Here is a 23,222-nt window from a genome sequence, read left to right as displayed (position 1 = left end):
GAGCTGGAACAATTACTGAATTATAGTACAATAAGAAAGGCCTCCTAAAGTGTCACATGCATGTAGAGGAAGATAAGAAAGGCCAGCTTAAGTTCTTGGCATTTTAAAGAAGGCAATCAAGAAACCCTTTGAATTCTTTGGTGTTCTTTCCCTGCAGTTCATCTACATTTTTATGCAAGTCTGACAAAGCATCCCATTCATGTGTCAGCACTCTCGTCTGTGGATGCATTAGTGTTTATTACAGGCTGAATTTGCAGATGCTGCCATTTGAACACAGTAAGAGAGCCAGTTGTGTGGCCTTAATATTTATATAATTAATAATGATTTCATGCTTCCCTCCCTAGTGCTTCTGAAATAAAAACAGCTACATTAGCATGGTCAAGCATATCAGGGCTCAATACAATCCTGTAAGCCTAAATTGTTTTGCCATAACAGGCTTTGAATTTTACTCTGAAATAAAATGTGTTGTGTTAATCAGCTTACTGTTAATGAATAATTTGGGTGACACATTTGGCACATTTTTGCACATTTAGCTATGAGATAATTTTTTTTATATTGATCACACATAAAATATATACTCTGAAGAATGGCCTGCAATGTCTTGGATCTTTTGTATTTGGAAATAATATTGTGCATTTTTCATCTCCCAAAATTTATATGTGATTATGGTCTAGAAATTAGCCTAAATATACTTCTTTTTTCTTTTTCCTTTCTTTTTTTTTTTTTTTATTTCCTTGCATTTATATTTACAGATAGTGTTTCTCTTCATGCATTTGGATTGTACAGAGAGTACCATAATCACACACAGACTTTCAATGAAGCAAAAGTTATGCAGTTTATCTTGTTGATATATTACTTATACAGAAATAGAGTCTGTTGATAAAAAAAAGAATTACAACCTTCTAGTATATTTAATGCAATTTTTTTTTGTGTGACTACATGTTAAATGTTTCTACATATTGACAAAGGTAAAATCATAAGGAAAATGAATCTAATAATACATCAGGCTCTCTATTCTATTTCTTTTATTGGGAGAAGAAGATTTCAGGTATTCCTGCATGTTGAAATGAAAAAAAAAAAAAAAAAAGCTGGCAGACTGGGAGAGCATTTAAAGATGTATGAGGTTTTTGTTCATTTGTTTGTTTTTGGCTATTTTCATTCTATTGATTTATCCAGAGTTTTAAAGGTGATTGATTCAGTAAATTATCTGTCAATCAGGACCAAATTCTGACAAACAAAGGACAGTAAAAACTTTAGAGTCCGTCCTGCTGTTTTGTAAATATCATAAAACTTGAGAAAAAGCAAAAGCAAAGCAAACCTTTTTGATTACAAAGATGAAAAAAGGAATGACTTGCCTCTTGGACGATGCAGCTAACAGAGTTTATATGTCTGGGGCTTGGACTGATGTGTGAATACAGAGAGAGCTCTGATAGGCTTACTCTGTGGCTATGCCTAAGGAACAGGATCCCTATTATCAGAGCTGAAAGACACTTTCATTGCTTTTGTCTCAGATGCTTTTTAACTGTGTTCACAGAACAGCTTTACCAGAACTTGCAAGGATTGTGTGTGAGGGTTCTTGTGTCTTTTGTCTTCTATTCCATTTACTTTGCTCTGCTGTAAGCTAGTCACTAAAAGCTTGTATCACTCCTAATTTCAATAATATCTCTACTGTGTAGATGAGGCAAAAAGTCACTTCTCCCCTTGCTCCTTTACTCAGTGATCCAAGAACAGGATGCTTGAGAAGGAAAATCAACAAAATCATCAATGCTTTTTCTGTGTCCTTGCACAAATACCTCAAGTAGTAAAGCACTTACAGTTGTAACTGTCTTATGCAGTAACAGTTCAGAAGTCTTTCAGAGACAAAAACCTTTAAGTCTTCAAGACATGTGTTTGTCTTTTACACTTAGGCTTCCAAAATTTAAGCAGACCTTAATCAGAAGGAATATGCCATGTGATGCATAAAACCATATGGAAATCCATGGAGAAAGTTCCTTCTTTGCTCAAACCACTCAGTGGTAGAGGAGGATCTGAAGGGAGATTGTGTGGGGGGTTCTGCTCTCAGGGCCACATGCTTACAGTGCAAATTACCATGTGGGCACCACTGTGCCTGAATAGCTCCTTTTCTGAAGGGTGTTGGGCTGTGAGTGGACACCATGTTTATTATTTGCTCATATAATTTGCTTGTGGTCCATATATGAGGTTAGAATGGGGAAGCTCAGGACAAGAAAGTGAGTTTTGCAATTTTTCTGTGTAATAGAGAGTTTCCAAGAGGAAGCACAATATGAGAACTAATGGGATTGATAGAGTAGAACAGAGGATCCTTAGCCCCATATAAAGATACAAATATCATAGGCATTATTTTAAAACTAGAAGTTATATGTTAATAGGGACTTGAGAAATAGATTTGAATGATTTTTACCATTGCAAATGAAAGCCATTACTAGGACACTCTCTTAGATTTCTCACTGAAAATTAAACTGTGAAATCTTGCCATTGCACTGTTTTAGGAATATTTTTGCTCTCATGGAAGTTTTGTTTTTGAATAGGAGAATTGCCGAACCAAATCAAAGTGACACCTTTCAATTGATAGTGTTACTAGATTTGAAGACTAGAAGCTCTGGTTTTGATATTTCAGGATGTGGTTTGAATAATATTGTTTGAGTTATTTAGAGTTGCAATTTATTGTAACAAGTAAAACACTCTACAAATCCTTTGAGAGAAAGAAAATTTTCTGATTAAAATACAATAGGGCTGTAGGATACAATTTTTTCTTTCTTGTCCTGACATTAGTCTGGTTAGCAATAATGTTTGTTGCAAATTTATATTTACAAGTAAACAGACCTTATTTCACTGTTTTTTACATGGATGGTATTGAATAGTATTGGCTTGTTTCTATGTCTCTCTTACAGGGACAGATTCTGGGGGTGACACCTTCTGACTTCAGTGCTGCTGTAACAGCTGATACATCTGGGGATTAGGTTTATGATATCTGTGAGCAGTTCTGCCTTGAGAGAAAAAGAGAAAAGGATTTACATTTGTTTTGTGATTCTTTGTTCCTATGGAAATTGAAGACACCGTTTTTTTTCTATGAGATGAATTTCAACTTTTCAAATCTCTTGAGAATGAATTTCAGGCACCAGGGAGAACAAAAGAGAGCATTTCTAAGTAGGAAGAGTGCTTTCAGCCCAGATACAAAAAACATGACACCCCCCCACTGGTCTGGCTTGCTAGAAGGGTTACTAGTCTGTCATCTCCAGCACAGTTATCTCAGTACTTCTTTTGAGTGATATAAGAAGACTCAAATTTGGGCCTGTGAGCTGTAGATAGCTTTTCCTGAGATCAAACAGAGAAAAGAATGTCTATTTTGGCTTTAAACATTGGATTGCAAATATAGGGCTGTTGTTCTTATTATTGACAAGTACTTCTTTGTACCTCTTTCTCTGCACTCTCCAAATTCCATCAACAGCCATTAGCTCCAAACAATGTAACAGGGTATTTTTTCCTTTTTTTTTTTTTTTTTATAAGTAGCAACTTTGAATGCTTGCCTTCTCTTTATGTCTTCTGCTATTGCTGTTAAAATATTCATATCCTTGATTTTAAATAAATAAGGCCTCTACGTTTCTCTAAATCAATGTGATTTAAAAAAAACCTTTTTCCTATGGAATTCTGTGTGAATGACAATTTATCCTTACAATAAAAACACATTTTCCTGCTGGAGATTTGTAAGTTCTGGCTGAAATATAAGGATGATTCTAACAGCAATCCTAGGGTAAAATCACAGTAATTTAGCTGAAGCCAACTGGTATTGGTGTAAACAAGATTAAAATCATCCTTTACATACATGAGACACACATGTATCTTAGCATAAGTCAAGTTGTTACTCTAGAAATGTATTGGAATGAATGCTTCAGTAAATATTTCAATACTGGAAAACATTTCCCTGGTACCCATCTTAAAAAAGGGCACGGACATTCTAAAAGGATGCATCATGTGTCAGTAGATATAAAGGATTATTTTCTTGATGCAGCAATTGTTTAACTAAGTCATGAGACAAATGGAGCAACTTTTGACAAAAGAGAAACACATATCCAGTCTGAATTCTCTTGTTCAGGAGGAAGGGATAGCAGCTCTTTCAAACACATCGCTCAGTGTCATGATTAACAGGATGCTTTACATGAATCCCATCTTTCAATGGTCTATTGCTTCAGGGAGGTATCAATTGGGTCTCTCTGCAAATAAATTAGTTTGCAAGTTTTACTTTTTGTTCTTCTTGGCTTCCTCAGTTAACAGTCCAGAATAGGCCTGAGTGCTTACATTGGCATCCATTGCCATGGTATTAAAGAGCTCTGTAATCCACAACCTGCTGTGTTACCCTGTAAGGTATGGAAATTCTATTTTCTTAATTTTATAGATGAGCATAAAGACACAGAGGAACCAAATGACACTGCTAAGGTCACACACATTGTCTTTGATTTAGGAGATATCTTGAAAGATCTGTCTTCTGTTGCTTCAGCTGTAGAAGATGAGGAGGCCATGTATACACCTGAACTCTACATTTTGGGTAATTTAGTAGTCAGCAGGGAGAAGCAGACACTTTCAGGGCACAATTCATCTCATTGTAAAGTAAAACCTAGAGGAGTTCTGATGAATCACGTTGTGAAAGAGCCTGTTTAAAGAATTTAGTTGATTAGCTGAAAGGTATTCTTCAATTAGAAATGCCAGTATTTCATCAGATTATTCCTTCTTCTAGTACCTTCCTTCACTAGATGAGGTTTTTCAGAAGCACTCATGCTGAAAAATCTCACCTTCTTGCTAAAAATTCTTATCCTTAATGCTGCAAATTCCCTGTGTAAGGAATTATGAATCCTTTTATCTATCTTGTATTAGAAACAGTACCATGTGACTACAGTTTCCTAATACTTTATTGCTGCTAAAGCTTCTATTGTATATCAGCTACCTTGACTGTAGTCAGACATTAAGCAATTAAATACAAGACTGTAAACTTCCAATAATTTGCAAAATAAAGTCTGCTGGTTTTATTGTGGGATTTTTGCTAATATAAGAATCTAAATGTTGGGGTGGAGTCCAGTAGCATCTTATCATAGACAATGTGTGGTCAGATTTATTCTCATGACAATACTTTCTCTTAATTTAGAAAGTCATTTGATGTCTCTATTTGTTTATCAATGGTTTTCACCATTTTGTCTGTCTGGGTTTATTCTTCTAAATGAGAAAAGCTAAAATCTCCTTGTCTTCTCTAACAAGAAACAATTCTGGCTTTTTTTTTTCTTTCTTAAATTCTTCTGATAACTTGGTTTTCACTGAAAGTACTTTCCAGTTTTATGTCAGAAACACATTGCATCAGCCCTTTCCTTTTAAGTCTATTAAAGCCCTTACTGAAAATATTATTCAGGATTAGTTCTGATATTGAATTATCTCCAGCTCCATTTCTTCCCTCTTTGAATCAGCCTACAGGTTCCATTAGCCTATATTCTTGATAAACTAAAAAAATTTACTATGTGGAACTCCATCACATGCTCTGCTGAAGTCCAGAGAGATGATATTTACTCAATTTCCTTTGATTCTAAAAAAAAGGTAATTTACCAGGATAATCTCACATTATCTATGATTCTTAAAATATTTGTGTCAGACTTCCCCATTTTTCAGTTGTCACTGTGTTATACTTTCCCTTTTAGTTCTGTTTTATTCCTTCAGAGCAATTCTTATGGATTTCTGGCAACTTGTGCCTGCTTTTGTCACTCCAAGTTTTGCTATGCATTTATGACACCGCAGTCAGGTAGCACTCATTCTGTACATCATTTATTTATAAAATGGGTTGGTGTTGAATGTGGATTTTCCCTCTGATTTATTTTGCCCATTGTCTGTAATAAATGCCTCCCAGTAAACAGCAGGTGCCAGAAAAAAGTACACAATGCATGGACAGGGAACCTTAGGTGATATGCAACAGAGTTAGCATGAGTTTAAGAAACTGCTTCTAGTTAGTGCTGTGCCTGCTGCAGCCCATGCTGAGGGGGGCATTTGTGCAAACAAGCGTTGCAGTTTACTTAATCAGTCTTATCAACAAGGAGATGTTACTAACTCCATCTTTTAGCTGTAAAATAGCAGGACTCTGAAGATGAAAACTAAGAGACACTGAGAATACATTCTCAATGCATTACATTTAGAAAATGTATGCTTTTAATGCTGCTGCCTTCTAGGGAGGGGAAATGCAAGACAGCACTGGAAAATTTACCAAGAGGTTTATGTCATTCCCATGCTCTGACAACACAGGTATAGAAACTGACAGAGCATAAAGTTCCTTTGAAAGTCAGAGTACTGAGAAGTGGCAAAATGATTACCTGAGACTGTAAAATAGATTAATTAACAAAGAAAAAAATGCAGTGTTTAATAAAAAGTTCCATATTCAAGGTGTCTGCCAGGTGTGTTTTGCTTTCAGTGCTATTTTTCTCTCCACAGCAGGGAACAAAATTTTCCATTATAATCAGGAATACTCCTAGCACTTAATGCCTGAATGGGGGACCAAAGACAAATTACAATGTAATCAATCTTTTCAAACTTTTGTGAAGGGTTTCTCCTCTCACCTTGCACACAAAAATGCTATTAGCATCAGTTGAAGTTTCAGTTGTTCCTTTTTCAGTTTCGCTGGCCTGGCCTACTGTCCTACAGCTACAGTTTTCAATCATTTAAAAATCCATACTGCTATGGTGAATGATATCTGAAATACTCTGAAGGAGAATTTCAGAAATGAAATTCCATTCTATTTTTTGTGTCACAATGCAGGGAAAAAAAAAATAAAGACAAGACAAAATTTGATCTAGCAAAATTCTCCTGAAATGCCTCATCATGTGTTTTGGGAATGATCTGAAATCCTTGGTAAAATAGGGGCTCTGTCCAAATGGAATACACTCTCAAGTGACAGAACTCAAAGGTTTTAATTTTGCCAGTAAAAATGGTCAGGTTTTTATACAGCAATTAATTTTAAGGAAATAATTAACTGTGTAAGGAAATATTTCCTAATGTGTGTATACACATTAAATATCAAAGTGATGAAGTGTTATGGCAAAGCCAAGGGTATGATATAGCTCCAGATTCAAATGTTAAATCTAGCTATCTACAATGAAGCTGTGTACATAAAAGGTGCTATAACTTCTTGTTTTTTTTAAGGGAGGTTTAGTCAAAACAGTATAATTGCAAGAGCTGATCAGATTCATTTCTATCCATTAGGTACAGTGATTTACTATTAGACTAAGTGAAAATATTGACAGGACATCTGTTCATCAAAAGGAGGAATTATAAAATACATGTATCTGTGGTTCCCATGTAGGTATATACATTGCAAACACCTAAAATTTCATTTCAGTCTTATCCTTTTCTTCTCTATAGCACTACATCACCTTGATACTTCAAGTTGCAAATATGCAAGACATTTTCTCCTAATTGGTTCAGATCACATGACCATCAAGGCTGGAAGAAACATTCATCATCTAGTCCAGCCATCAAACTGGCATTACCACAATGCCCCCTAAACCATATCCCCAAACATCACATCCAGATGCTTCTTGAACACTTCCAGATGACTGTCTCTATAGCTGAACCCCAGGCTGGAATGAATCCTACCTTACTTCTGTCTTTAATAACCTTAGGTTTCATACTTAAATAAATTATAAGGAGATTCCCCATCACTCATTTTAAGTGAAATCTGTTCACTAAATTCAGTGATATAATTTTTTAGGAGAAGTATTTGTTATCCAGGCAACTGAGAAGATGGGGAGAGGAATATTTTTTTTGAGAAAAATACAGGAGTACAGATGAGAAGTGAGTTGAAAACATGTCAAAAGAAACAGTCAGCACAACTATATAGGGACAGCTTGGAAAAGGTAGTCCTATGCTGGAGAACTTGTAAAGGAAGAATTGGTATAGTATGTAGGGAAGGTAAATGCTAAAAAGATGGCTTGCAGATCACAAGGTCTGTCTCCTTTAGTGCATGCCTTCCCAAATCAGGCTTATCTGTTAAATTCATTTTATGTTCTGTAGTGATAAAAGACCAAGTTTTACACCCAATGAAGACCGTAGCAAAAGTCCAACCTGTTTCAAATGGGAGGAGGTATGTGACCAATGAATGTGTGGGAAAACAGCTGCCCAAATCTCTGCTGTCCCACCAAATAAATTGGCCTGAAATACATCTTTTTGTCTATCAGTAAAGTATTCTGGTATCTCAGCTCATCATGATTTTAAGCATTTGGACTTGTTTTTAAATAACTTGCTGGCTCTGAAGTAGCCCTTAAATAACTCACTTGATACAAGGGTAATAATCATCTTAAAATTAACTGTTATTTCCCTCATGACTGCAGTTTTATAATAGTTTCTCTTCTAAAGCTAAATTGTTGGCACAAAGCCATGCTTTATTTGCAGGTGTTTACAGGGAAAGACAGGGTGTCCTAACCAAGTGTCCGTGATCCTTTTCAGTCCTCCAGGTCTGAAATCAGCCATTGAACCCAAGCACAGGATAAAGTCATTAACAGAACAATAATGCTTAGGTGTTTTGACAAAACATTTTATAAACAGTAATTAACATCTGCACTGTCAGGGAGGTGAATGGAAATGCTAAGTGACTGCTTTTCCTATTTTTGATTAATCACCTTTTTTGTTTGTTTGTTTTTTATAATACAAGAAGAAAAAGATATTATTTCATTCAGGGTGTTCATCTGCTTCAATTGTTTTTATTTTTACTAGTTCAGTAAACACAAATGTGTTCATACTGCCCATTATTTTCAGAATCTTGAAAATGATAAGCCTATATCATACATCTGTAAATGTGAGTCTAAGATTATATCATGCATGTATTTTTTATTGGTTTTTTTCTTAATTTATTGTCACCATGTGGAAAATAAAATCAGTTTACTTTTACATCTAAAACTGGAACCAAGAAAATAGATGCAGTGGATTGCCAAGTATTCACAACTCTCTTGATGTAGAAATGGTAGGATTCTAACATGACTGGACAAGAAATATCTGTTTCTAGCCACATTTTATAACAACAAAATGAATTCTATGGAGGTAAGCAAGCCTTCCATTTTGTCATAGGGTAATATAAAACCCCAGTGGTTTGAGGAAATCAAACCAAATGTTTTTCTTGGCATGTTCCTTCTCAAAATTTGCCTTACATATGAACCTATGATTTTTTTTACTACTTGAGAACCAGACTGTGTACAGACATAAAGGAGAATGCAAAGAGTAAGTAGCTTGTTGTGTTGTAAATGTTCATGGTTTATGACCATAGTAACAATTTTTCTTCAAGCATCTTGCTTAATCCATTTTAATGAATTTAAAAATCAAAACTAAATTATGATATTCTCTTGCTTAAAAAAAGTCCAGGCATCTGGAGATGACATCCAGGATATTCCTTTAAATGAGTTAGTTTAAACCTACTCTACTTGCATTTTGTGCACTAATTTCAGGCAATCTTTTTACATTGTACTTAGATTTGAATGCAACTTGAAGTGGCCTACTTTAAAGTTATTCTTTCATGAATAAATAAAATTTAATATTAAAAAAAAGAGGTGTAACATGTTTGGAAGGATTCATTTGCTGAGATATTTTATTAAATAGGAAGAAGATAAAATAGGGTTAACAAAAATAAAGTATCCTCCATTAAATGTGGGTTTATTTCATGTAAAATATCATTTGACTTCCTCTTTAGAATCACAATGATAATTTTTTCTGCCACTTTCCAAGTGAGATTTGGAAGACTGGAAGTATATCTCTTTCTAAACATCCAGATTGAATTGTGTGCATACAGATGTTGCTTCCATATTAATTTTCAGTATTTTGAATGTAATGACTAAATGCAGCACAGGTTAATTTTCAAGCATGGTTTAATAAAATGCAAGTGTTTTGACTCAGGAACATTTGTTTAATAGGAGTTTTACTGTAAAATATATAATCTCATTAAGAGACTTATAGATATCTCTTCTGAAACTGATGTAAATGAACATAGTTTTTAAAGAAAAAGAAGGAATTGTAGTATTGGTGCAGCTCAGGCATAATGAAAGAAAGCACTATCTAGTATTCTCTGGGTAATATGCCTGCAGTTCTGACAACTCAACTGGCACTGAGCTGAATTTTACAAAATTATCTAAATGAGATGCTGTTATGCAAACAGAATTAGGAAATGGTTCTTTTGTCTCTGGATTAGTTTAATGACATCTCTGACATCTGTGTCCTGTGATATTTATCAAGGATATATTTTGTGTAGAATAGAAGAAAAAATCAGCAATATAATCAAACTTACTATTTAAGCTTGGTTTACTATTATTTAAGTACTTTTTCCTGTCACATTTTTCAGTTATTCAGAGTCAAGAAGCTTAAATTAGGAGAACAAGTACTCAGATTTAGGTCCAAATACCACTAAGAAAAATGTACTTCAAAAGTATTTTCAAATCAGTTAAACTGCTTTTTTACATAATATCATGTATGCATAAGGCATCTGCCACAAATTTGCAACAAATTCAGTTTAAGCTAAATCTGATTTTGGTCTGATTTGTACTGAAGGAAAATAGAAAAACATGCAAGTGGCAAGAAGCATACTTTAGAAATAGGGATTCATTAAAAGATGTATTTCAACCTAAATTGAATGTTTGTTAAGATACTTGAAATTAACCTAATTACAGAAGAAATTTATACTTTTATGCAAAAATAGTCTTAATTATATTTCCTAATTAACAGTACTTTTTAACACCATTGCATAAATGTTCATTTTCATATTGTCCTTAGATGGGCTGCTTTCTTGAGTATAACAGTTGTAGCTTCTTGATCTTGTCTGGTTTTCCCCCTTTAATTCCTTGGAGGTAATAATTTTTTTCCCTTCCCTTCCCTTCCCTTCCCTTCCCTTCCCTTCCCTTCCCTTCCCTTCCCTTCCCTTCCCTTCCCTTCCCTTCCCTTCCCTCCCTTCCCTTCCCTTCCCTTCCCTTCCCTTCCCTTCCCTTCCTTCCCTTCCCTCCCTTCCCTTCCCTTCCCTTCCCTTCCCTTCCCTTCCCTTCCCTTCCCTTCCCTTCCCTTCCCTTCCCTCCTTCCCTTCCCTTCCTTCCCTTCCCTTCCCTTCCCTTCCCCTTTTCTCAAATAATGTTTAAATGAAAATGTTTAATTTGACACTTTCTGCTTTACAAAAATCAATCTAATTCTAGGAATATAATACTTGGAAATAAGTCCCAGTTGTCTTACATGGATTCTATATTTATCAATAGACATAAATACATATAAAAGTTTAAATAAAAATATTTAGATATGCAAATTTTAAAATCATATTAATAATTTGCCAGCACAGTTCATCATATATATATATGATATGATATATATATATATGATGATGACTATGAATTTTGCCTTTATTCAGTTATTGCTTGATCAAGGCAATATCATTTTTTCATTATATCCCAAGTTACCATGCCTGTACTCCAGGGAGCCAGGATATGTATTTATCACAAGTCAGAAGATCAAGATTTTGCTGTAAATTAGAAAATGATCAGGAAAACAAATTATTTTAGACTTTTTTAACAATCATAAAAAATGAAATGAAATTCAACCTGAATGGTTTTGTTTTTTCCTGCTGTAAATGAGTTAATGATCAGGCATCTAAAAACAGCACAAAAATTTTACAACACTGTGCAGAGTAGAAATAAATAATGTTCAGATCAGTTTTACAGCATTCTGCCAGTTCTTCTCATTTCCACTAGATTTTTCCACGTTGTATCCTACCTTTTCTCAAAGAGATTTTGTAGAAATTACTAACCAAAATTTGATTTTATGTTTAAGAGTTGACTGAATCTTCAAAATAGAGACTTAAAGTTTTTTAGACTGACAGCAGGTTCATGTTTGGGGCATATTAATAGATCAGAAAATGTGACTATGTCAAAAGTAGTGCTGTCTCAGCATGTTTCCTGTAAATCAATTCAACAAAGTATTTTGATCAAGTATCATAAATATTTAGGTGTGTGAGAAAAAAGAGAGTAAATTATTGTGACCATGGGATGCTTTATGAATATTTTATTATCACCATCCATCATCACCTTTTGGAACAAAGACTTTTTTTAAGCAGCAAAATTAAGGGCTACAAAATGAAAAAGATTAATGCTGAAAATAATATTATTCCAAATATTTGAACACTGGTCTCATTAAGTGATACAATCAAATTTAAAAGGTTCATTTGAATCCTCTGGGGAGTTCTTATGCATTAGATTGTCCTGCTAAAATTAAATGTATGGCAGGAAAAAACTGCCAATTTTGAGGAAATAAAATTAGGTGAGATAGCATTCTTCAGAGGAGTAGCTTGAGTGGACAAAAAGATGGATGAGTTCCATGGCATACTGAAGATGGTTGCAAATTTATAAAGATATGCTGTCTGCTCTTTGTGTGCCATAAAGTCTGTCTAAATAACAATATCCTCTCAGGGAGAGAATCTGCTGTTCTGGCTGCCCATGTATTGTTGAATTTGGACTATCTCCATTTGCAAATGTTGACTTTTCATCTGTGCCCAGAGAATGAAATCTGTATGAGAGATGTGCAAAGCTTTTAATCTTTATTTATTTGTTAACAAACGGGGAGGGGGGGTTTGCCAAATACTGTTTGCATTTCTTTTCTCCTGCTCTTCCTGCAAGGTGACTGTCTGCATCCACAATGTGACACTTCAGCTAAGAATACAAATTGCAGTCATTTGTGTGTCTTTGTTTGTTTGTTTATTCACTTGTTTGTTTGTTTTTAATGACAGAATGTATTAAGTCAGAATAAAAAACCCAGATATTATTTTGTATCTTCTGTATTTCTAAAGGGTATGCTAGAATTGCCTTCATTTGTCAGTGAAAGCTTATACAAAATGCAGCTTTATGTTAATGGTTGCTGATACATAGATTTTTAAGACCAGAAAGAACCACTAGATTATCTGGTGAAACTATTTTTTATTTCTTTTTTTAACTATAAATTATAAAGTTTCACCCAGTTAAGTTAAAAAAAAAAAAAAAGTATTGGCATAAAGATCCGAATATAGGGAATCCATGATAAGTAATGGAGCTGGATTTGTATGAGCAGCAAAGAATCATTCAGATTTGAGCTGCTCAGCTGTAGCTCAGCACCACTCCAGACCATGGTGCTTTGTGACACCTCCTGTGGCATCCTCCCACACCCTTGTAGCAAGGACCACCGTGCCCTTGTGATTTCAGATTGTTGCAACTTGCCTGCAGAATGGTCACAGGCCTCATGCTGGTTCTTATGTCTGTTTGTTCTGAAAGACTAAGCAGAGCTGAGTAAACTTGGCCCCTTGTATCTTACAAGCTTAGCAGACACAGGAATTGTATGTCTACTTCCTGACCATGCACACATGGAAATGCAGAGGGATTTACATACATGTTTGTCAATGCAGAAAAAGAAGTTGGAAATAGAAACAGATAGTTAGGTCAGGTAAAAGTAGCATCCTTACAGTAGAGCTATTACTGATGGAGGTGTACCTTGTAAGTCATAATGGTAGTAAATTTCTAGGCAATATACCAGAAAAAAAGAGAAAATATAACAAACTAAGAAACATTCCCTTTCATTATAGCTTTTAAAGTAGAGAACTTGTACGGAAAAGGAACTGGAGATAAGAAATGCAGAATACTTTCTTAGCTTCTACTTTGTTCAGTTTCTTAGCTCTGAAAAGATATAGATATGAAGAAACTTCAGTCATCACACAACCGGAGAGAAACCAAATTTCAAGTACTTGAAGATTGTTGCCTTCAAAATTTAACTGCCCACGGAATCAAAGTCACGCAGAGTTTTTGTACAGAGTCGTGTACATGATATAGAACCCATCTGGATCACTTAAATACTTCACAGAATAGTGTAGAAAATCTTACTGTGCGAGGTTTTCCTGCCTTTTCAGAAAATACTTTTGTTCCTGCTTTTCTGTATCCTAGGCAGTCCCTCCCACACACCCTTACTTCCCCTGCTTCCTGCCCCTCCTCTCATTGCACTAATTAAGGATTCTAACAGCTTATCTCTGCTAAGTAATGCAGATAGAAGCTAACCTTACAGTGTCATTTATTTATTTGAGCCTTAATGAAAAAGTTTCGGCCAAGACAGGGGACAGAGAGTAGCAGGGGTTTCTTGATCTGTACCTTAGAGTGTAGAGGATGGAACACCAGGAAAGCAAGTGAGAAGCAGCAGGATAAAAAGTGGCAGTGATAAGTCTACCTAAACTGGCAGCAGTGACAGGAGGAATCCAAGGAGCTTTGAACAAGGTAATTTGAGGATGGAATGTGAATTGACTGTGCCAGGTAGAATGACCATGGAATAAGTCACTAAATAGATATATTTTTAATAGACACTGAATGTTTCTTTTAATTAATAATACCAAGGAAGCACAACTGACACAGCATGTGTGTGGTTGTGTAGTCTTGGATTGTTTTTTTAACATACCAGAAACAATGAACAGTCTTCCCCATTTATTTGTTTGATACTTAAGGGCAAAATAAAAGGCAAAAGGATCTTCATAATTATAAACTTTTTTCCAGTTTTTATATTTAGTATATGACTAGCTGTAAAACCTCTGTGAAATGGAGTAATGTCCTTTCAGTTCCATGAATGTTCCTTATGTGGGGAGGGCTGTAAAATCATGATGTCTCAGAGAAGGTAATTTAGTAAAGTAGCCCATGAAAGCTAAAAAAAACCCCAAAACCCCTTTCTGTATTTGGGGATAAATAGAGCTGAAAACATTGCTGTTGTTTTCTTTTTCATTTTAAGATGCAATATGAAAAATTAAATAAATATGATTGTCTGAAACACAACTGTGACCGTGTTCAAATCCACTGTACTTAATGTTAGCACCCTCGGGCAAAGAGTACCTATTCATGTTTCTTGAGACCAAAAAGTCTCACTGAGTGGAAATTATCTTGTAGCCTCAACTCTTTCAGAAATGAAGAATGAATTTTCCTGCTGTAAGTAAGAGAGTTTTAAAGAAGCAGGTTGAAAAGCAGCTGGTCATCACACCAGAAGCTAGTTGCTAATTGCAGCAGTAAGTTAATCAATGAAATAGCTGTTTAGCTTCTGGATATAATAAAAAGAGATAAAAGACCACACAGTATTTCCAGCATTAGGGTATGACCAGCTCTTGAGTGGCATACATTATTTTCCTTCTTACACCTGTCTGCTTTTGAGTAGGCAAGTCATGCATCTGCTTGACAGCTATTAACAGAATAAAATAACAACAAAAAAGCATTTTTGGGTAAGATCTGATATAAATATTTACAAAGACAATTTAAGGGAGTGTTTGTTATGCACTTTTGTGTTTGCTTTCAAAACATTTAACTCCAGAGACAGATGGCTTGTACAGTTTTATCAGCACTTGTGTCATTATATATTCAAGCAGCCAAGACTGATAACCAGCCGCACGGATTATAGATTGTTCAGAGAACAAATACTTTGAAAAAAATCCCCCATATATCAATAAAGTACTTCAGCATGGAAAAGCTTGATACAGAAATTGAAGTGACATTTTTTTGTGAAGAGAAAGGAAACAAATTAATTCACTTATAAAATTAAAGCAGCAGGAACAGGTTTTTAAGTGGTGTCATTGTATGTGGTAATGAAACAACTTTAGGAAACTGGGCGAAATCTATTGTTCAGCTGTGGTGGAGGAGAAAGATAATTAACGTTAAGGCAGCATTATGGCTTTTTCATACATACCAGCTAACTCTTCAGTCACACTATCCCCAGAAGATCTCTCTCTTATCATATTGCTCATGATCATTCCACTTTATGCTGCTAAATAGCAACCTGAACAATAAAGAGTCTTAGAAAAGAATAAATTTTATGTTTGAGAACATAATAAAACAAAACAGAAACTCAAAAAACCTAATTGCTAAATCAGTCTTTTTTTTTTTTTGTAGGTGCGATCCTTTCATTTTTCCTTTTCATCTTTTTCTTGTATCTCATAGTAGAAAATTTGTAGAATCATTTAACATGATTTGTTAAATCATGATTTTCACCATTATTAGCAATAATATTTACTGAACAATTATGGTTCATCTAAGGGTCTTACACGTTATGAATGAAGCTGCCTTTTTCCTCAATAAGTAAGCATGACCATTCCTTTTAGTAGCTCAAGAGTAAAAGATGTTATTCTAACAATCTGCACTCATAAAAAAAATCACTTTGTGGATTTATTTTTCTCTTGTGATGGCTCAAACCAAAAGTGATTAAAACAGTAATTCTTAGTTATATATTAGATGTTATATATTAGATGAAGCCTTACAAAGCATTTTGTAAACTTAAACCTCACAATAATTTAGTAAGGCAAGTAAATATTCCCTGCATTTTAGAGACTGGAAAGCATGAGACAGAGGACTGGAAAATATGTGTACACATTTGAGTAGGAGTCTGAACCTCTTCTCAATTCTGGACATTCTTACATACAGGCAAATGTACAGGTGTGTGCAGACTGTAACACACCTCACAGCTGTTTTAACAGTAATACAGTCAAAAGAAGTGTTTTTCAGGTGTTTCCTGAGATTCCCAATCCTCTCCTCAAAAGATAGTGTCTTACTCTGTCTACAGCTGTCACTTGGTGTGAACAACATCCATATCAAAATTGTAATTGGCTGCTATAAGGACTGCATGGTCCTGCCTTTGATTGACATCTCTGCATAGGGAAGGCTGACTGAGGGAAGACCTCACACAACAATTAATTTTCCAGGGCTAAGTTGGACAGTGGCATTTTGTTAAACTGAAAAACATCCAAGGGACAATTCTTGCACAGGCAATCATCTCAGCATTGTTGCCCCATTCCTGTCTGCTGCTCACAGTAGTAGCAGATATGAGAATATTCCAGAAAGTCTATCAGCTTAGAGATGGCTAAAGCAAAGGATGCTTAAAATTCATTCCGAGTGTGAACAGCATTAACTGCCTAGCACTGTTACTAAAGAAAGCAAAACACATGAGGTAAATCTTCCAAAGAGTTTGTCATGTAGCTTATAGGGCCACATGCATATTTATTCTTAAATTAAACCAGCTTATTGCTCATTTAATTTTTAAATGGAAATTATAGTCCTATCTCTTGAAATTTATTTAACTAAACAGAAAAAGTAGTTTAACCCCTTCATAACTATCCTACTGAAGGCTCTCCTGTTCTTTTATTCTACTGCAGATTGGAAGTACAGAGTGAATGCGCCATCCTTCTTGAAAAGTGTCATTCTGTGGCAAAATGTTTTCTTTCTATTATGAAAGTTTTAATGTCTGCAAAACTTTATTTTCTTTCTTGTTCAGTAAAATAGTAATTTACTGGGAGAGTAGGCAGGTTGAAAATAGTTCTGCCACTTCTCCCTTTTTTTTTTTTTTTTTTTTGTAGGTGCGATCCTTTCATTTTTCCTTTTCATCTTTTTCTTGTATCTCATAGTAGAAAATTTGTAGAATCATTTAACATGATTTGTTAAATCATGATTTTCACCATTATTAGCAATAATATTTACTGAACAATTATGGTTCATCTAAGGGTCTTACACGTTATGAATGAAGCTGCCTTTTTCCTCAATAAGTAAGCATGACCATTCCTTTTAGTAGCTCAAGAGTAAAAGATGTTATTCTAACAATCTGCACTCATAAAAAAAATCACTTTGTGGATTTATTTTTCTCTTGTGATGGCTCAAACCAAAAGTGATTAAAACAGTAATTCTTAGTTATATATTAGATGTTATATATTAGATGAAGCCTTACAAAGCATTTTGTAAACTTAAACCTCACAATAATTTAGTAAGGCAAGTAAATATTCCCTGCATTTTAGAGACTGGAAAGCATGAGACAGAGGACTGGAAAATATGTGTACACATTTGAGTAGGAGTCTGAACCTCTTCTCAATTCTGGACATTCTTACATACAGGCAAATGTACAGGTGTGTGCAGACTGTAACACACCTCACAGCTGTTTTAACAGTAATACAGTCAAAAGAAGTGTTTTTCAGGTGTTTCCTGAGATTCCCAATCCTCTCCTCAAAAGATAGTGTCTTACTCTGTCTACAGCTGTCACTTGGTGTGAACAACATCCATATCAAAATTGTAATTGGCTGCTATAAGGACTGCATGGTCCTGCCTTTGATTGACATCTCTGCATAGGGAAGGCTGACTGAGGGAAGACCTCACACAACAATTAATTTTCCAGGGCTAAGTTGGACAGTGGCATTTTGTTAAACTGAAAAACATCCAAGGGACAATTCTTGCACAGGCAATCATCTCAGCATTGTTGCCCCATTCCTGTCTGCTGCTCACAGTAGTAGCAGATATGAGAATATTCCAGAAAGTCTATCAGCTTAGAGATGGCTAAAGCAAAGGATGCTTAAAATTCATTCCGAGTGTGAACAGCATTAACTGCCTAGCACTGTTACTAAAGAAAGCAAAACACATGAGGTAAATCTTCCAAAGAGTTTGTCATGTAGCTTATAGGGCCACATGCATATTTATTCTTAAATTAAACCAGCTTATTGCTCATTTAATTTTTAAATGGAAATTATAGTCCTATCTCTTGAAATTTATTTAACTAAACAGAAAAAGTAGTTTAACCCCTTCATAACTATCCTACTGAAGGCTCTCCTGTTCTTTTATTCTACTGCAGATTGGAAGTACAGAGTGAATGCGCCATCCTTCTTGAAAAGTGTCATTCTGTGGCAAAATGTTTTCTTTCTATTATGAAAGTTTTAATGTCTGCAAAACTTTATTTTCTTTCTTGTTCAGTAAAATAGTAATTTACTGGGAGAGTAGGCAGGTTGAAAATAGTTCTGCCACTTCTCCCTTTTTTTTTTTTTTTTTTTTTATAATGGGAAAATCTAATTAAAACTGAACTTTAGTTGACAGCCAAAAAAAAATTTAAAATTCAGCTTTTAACCTGTGGACTAATTTTTTGAAAAGTGAACAATGTACTGTGAGTCCTTTCTTTACTTATAATTGTTTCGGTTTGGGTTGATTTCTCTCTAAGTACCTGCCTCAGTTTGGTTAGAACTTCATAATACAAGATTACAGCAAGAGTCTTATAGAAAAAAAAAAAAGGAAAAAAACACCTCTCTTTCAGGTCTCGTTTTAGAATTGTGGTTCATGGTTCTCATTGAAATCTCTGCTTTACAGTTGTTTTTTTCTTTTTTCCTAATGATTTTGGTTTAATTATTGCACCTTGTATTGATTTAAATGGAAGGGAGCATTGATTCTATACATTTTTCATGTTCTAGTTTTCAGCAATAGGACACTTTCTTATGTGGGAAATTCAATAGCAACTTTTATTATATTTTATTATAGCTTATTATACTCTGTCACATCCACCATATATTCTCTAGGTATTCAAAAAGAGTTGTTGCTCAGAGATAAGAAGATTAGTTAATTACTAATATAACGTGGAAATATGCCTGATTTTTTTTTATGTCTGTGTTTAAAAGCAGTCAGAAATGAATAGGAGTTTCCATAAAATTAATTGAGTTAATTTCAGTGTTCAGAAAAAGATGTTATTAAGGGTAATTTATTGTATATGCATGGAGTACAAGAGAACAAAATATTCTTTGGCATTTTAACAGAGAAATCTTTGTTAGACTGTCTTCACTTATCATTTTGATTCTCAATTAGATTATTATTAAGATGCACATTTTTTTTCTGATACACCACTGACATTTTTCTTCTGATTAGTAACTTTGCTATTCATGCCTTCTTGCTAATGTTCTTTCTCAAAATTCACTCTATAATTTCCTTCCTGTCACTGGGCTGCTTAATCAAGGAGATACGTCTCCTTAACTCTTCAGCTGTTATCACTACTAGCCTGTTGATTTACTCTCAAGTCAAGAAAAGACATCTCAAATTTCTTGCACAAAATTACAAAACAGCAATGACTCCTGGCTAAGAATATCCCAGATACTGAGAAATATCTAACAAAAATACACAAAATTATTTCTCTGTCTTTTTCCTGGCTTGCCCTTCCTCATACAACCAGCCTGAGTAGATGAGCAAATTAAGTAATTTTAAAATGCAGTAAGACTGAGAGGAAGTTAGTGTTGCTGAAGGCATGGGTGACCTGTCTGCTTGATTGCAAGAGGCCTGCAGCTGGCCTGCTGTGTCCTTAATAGTGTGTGAAAAGTTATGTAGATATTTAACACACATAGTACTTCAGCAATCTTCATTTCTGTCTCCTGTGGTCTTATATTTCTAGCTTACAAAGAATTATGAAACAGATCTTTTTAAAGTGTCAGATTTACATAAGACTTTTTTTCCCCTTGACTTTTATGGTTGTATCTGTGTAGCATCTGAGACGTGTTTAATGGTCAGAAGAGTTACAGATTTTATTCTCTTACCTGATGCAATGCTTTGAACTGCTTCCTGGTTTCATACTAATTCAAGCAAATTTAACTTGTGCCTTACTTGTTGAGACTATACATTGGAGGGTGCATCCACTGGGTAGATACCTAGAACTGTGCATCAGGCTGTGTTAGTAAAACAGTAGATATTAGAATAATCCTGTGTACAGCACATTCCTTTGGGCAATCTTGTTTTTGGATAGTACAGATGTTTCTCATTTTACAGTAGGCTGTTAATCCACCAAAGTTCTTTAGCAGTAAATTGAGTTGAAAGCAGAACAGAATACATCCAAATAGTAGGCCCTTAAAAGCATTAATTCTCTCTCAGAATCTACAAGGGTAGGTTTACTTCCTCGGACATTTTCACTTACCTAGCTCTATTTTCTTGATATGACTCAGAAAAAAGGACTTAAAGGGATTCGTAGTAGGATCTGATACCAATAGCATAGGGATATTTGAACTGTTTCTCCACTTCTGGAAACAAGGCAGGTAGCATGTAAAGGGAGTACATGCCCTACAAAGCAACTACTCTCTAATAGAATGAAAATGCATGTGGAATTTACCAGCACAATATTTGGTTGCAGGATCATTGTTAATGGTCTATGTATATGTTTAATGACAAATATCATAATCTAATATTATGTCTTTTTTTCCCCCTTTCTCCCCCTTTTTTTCTTTTTCTGTTTTTCTTCTACAGATGGGCCTCTTGGTCCACGAGGATTAGCTGAAGCTACAGAGATGTGTACTCAAGAATGCCTGGTTTTGGGTCACTCAGACAACTGTTGGATGCCTCCTAGCTTGGGCCCATACCAACAGCCAAAGTCTCCTCTCTCCACCTTTGCACCTCAGAAGGAATGGGTTAAGAAGGACAAACTAGTTAATGGACACACATTGACCAGGACCTGGAAAGAAGACAGCAACAGAAACCAGTTCAGTGATCGAAAGCAGTATGGTTCCAGTGAGGGCCATTTTAACAGTGGCAACCACATCACTGACATTCCTCTGGCCAACTTGAAGTCTTATAAACAGGCCCCGGGATCTGTGGAGAGTCCAAAGGAGCACCAGCTATAAGAAATGGTTACTTTGGACCAATGACTTTAGCTTACTTAGACTTGCTAATACTATGTGTGTGTCAGAGCTTTATGTACTGGGTAGACCTCTAGAACTATGCTTCACCTAGCAGAGATATGCATATCTTTATGTTAGCACCGTGGAAGGTATGATGTCCTGCAACATGAAAGAGTGTTTCTACTAGTTGTGTGGTTTTGTTAAATAGACATTATTGAAGTCTGCCGAGATCTCTCCAGTTTGAAAATACCATTTTATTTCTTTGTTTTTTGACCCTGGACTGCTGCTATGAACAACAGAAGATGCATTTGGAGAGTGAGAGAGTGTGAAATCTCAGTGGATTGCAAAGATTGAAAAGCATATCCAGTTAGAAAATTGTGCTTTTGTTGTCATTGATCTATGCTGGGACCGTTATACTTGAGATCATATTGCAAACAATCGAAGCTGTAAACATTAAACCTATTGTGCTATTAACAATGTTAGTGGACACTTGTAAGTCAATCAGCGTTCAAATACTTGTAAATAGCAACAATTATTACTTACAATTTTTGTGTACTTATAATGTTCACTTGAAAAGATACTGTAGCATATTTCTGTGTTTCACAGTTGCTTTTTAATTTCTTTCATTTGCTTTCTTGTTGTTTCGCTTTTTTTTTCAGTGGTGGTGTTTCTGTGTTAGTAGTCTGTCTGACACACAATGTTCCAAGAAACTCAAGCCACTTGTATTAAAAGTGAAAAAAGTGATGAGGTAGGAAGAAAGATTGCTGTAGAAAAGGAAAAAATCCTCCTTTTTCTATGTAGTAACAAATGATGCCAGCATTCAGTTAGAATTTCTTCTTTTTTTCTATTTTCCGTTTAATTTAATATTAAGAAATGAAAGGACTTGTGTAAGGGCTTAAAAACTTACCAATTTTTTGTTCAATTTCCATTATGTTTCATAAAACAGGGAAATTACAAAACAGAAGAATATTTAAATGTGTGGTGGTGGGTGAGGGAAAAGGCTATTTGTTTGGGATTCTTGCTCAAATTAGTTGTAGTCCGTTATTTAATGAGTGGGAGCTGATGTCAATCCCAGCTGAACTACGTGGAGGAAATCCTACAGGAGCAAAATACCACAATAATGTTTTTCCAGTTGGGCAGGTGTGTGTCTATACCTAAGACAGTTCGTATTGCTGAAACAGCAGCATTTGTGTTGATCTTCATCTGCGTTAACGTTGTAGTAACACGAGTGTTTTTAGACCATAGCCACAGAATATTTAATGTGTTGTGCCTTCATGATGTAACAGAGCATTCTCCTGGTAGGCTAGTTGGGGGAACTAAAGGGTTAAATCTCTAACTATTGCTGTTTAACTGTTTGTTATCTTAGTTGGTCAATGCCTGGCAGGTACCAGTATCATGTCACATCAGTCAAATCAGCAGAGTGACTCCTAATGTTAGTAAGATCTAAGTTGCACGCAAAGCAAATCCAAATCCAAAACATTTTTAGATGGTTTTTGTTAAGGCATGAAAGATGATTTACACAAATAAATAGCATGCAAAAAAAAAAAAAAAAAGTCCTTACAGAAAAAAGCAAGTTACTTATGCCACAGTGAAACATCAGTCTTAAAGTAACAAATTTATCTAATCTGAAGGTGATTTTATTTTTACCAAAAAACCAGAACCTTTTTGTTTCTTTCTTTATTCTTTTGTATATAGCAGTTTGCTTTTACTTTTTCCTCCACAGTACAAAAGGCTTAAAAATGGGTTAGGGGTGCATTGCTTATTGCAGTACTTATGTCAGTTTGTGAGG

General features: G+C 35.0%; 1 protein-coding gene across 4 annotated transcripts in view; it reads left to right on the top strand.

The window, feature by feature from the left end:
- The window catches only part of PCDH9 (protocadherin 9), a 668,321-nt gene extending 645,335 nt beyond the window's left edge, over positions 1-22,986 (top strand). For all 4 annotated transcript variants that reach the window (XM_050976048.1, XM_018908710.3, XM_050976040.1 and 1 more), the window contains one exon: positions 21,063-22,986. In XM_050976048.1, coding sequence (XP_050832005.1) covers positions 21,063-21,436 — 374 coding nt within the window. In that variant the 3' untranslated portion in view covers positions 21,437-22,986. The remainder of the gene's footprint in view (positions 1-21,062) is intronic.
- Positions 22,987-23,222: the final 236 nt, after the last annotated feature.

Source organism: Serinus canaria, chromosome 1 (assembly GCF_022539315.1).
Source record: "Serinus canaria isolate serCan28SL12 chromosome 1, serCan2020, whole genome shotgun sequence".
NCBI classification, from domain to species: Eukaryota; Metazoa; Chordata; class Aves; order Passeriformes; family Fringillidae; genus Serinus; species Serinus canaria.
Note: the sequence above shows the minus strand (reverse complement) of the source record. Positions and strands in the feature narration are given on the sequence as shown.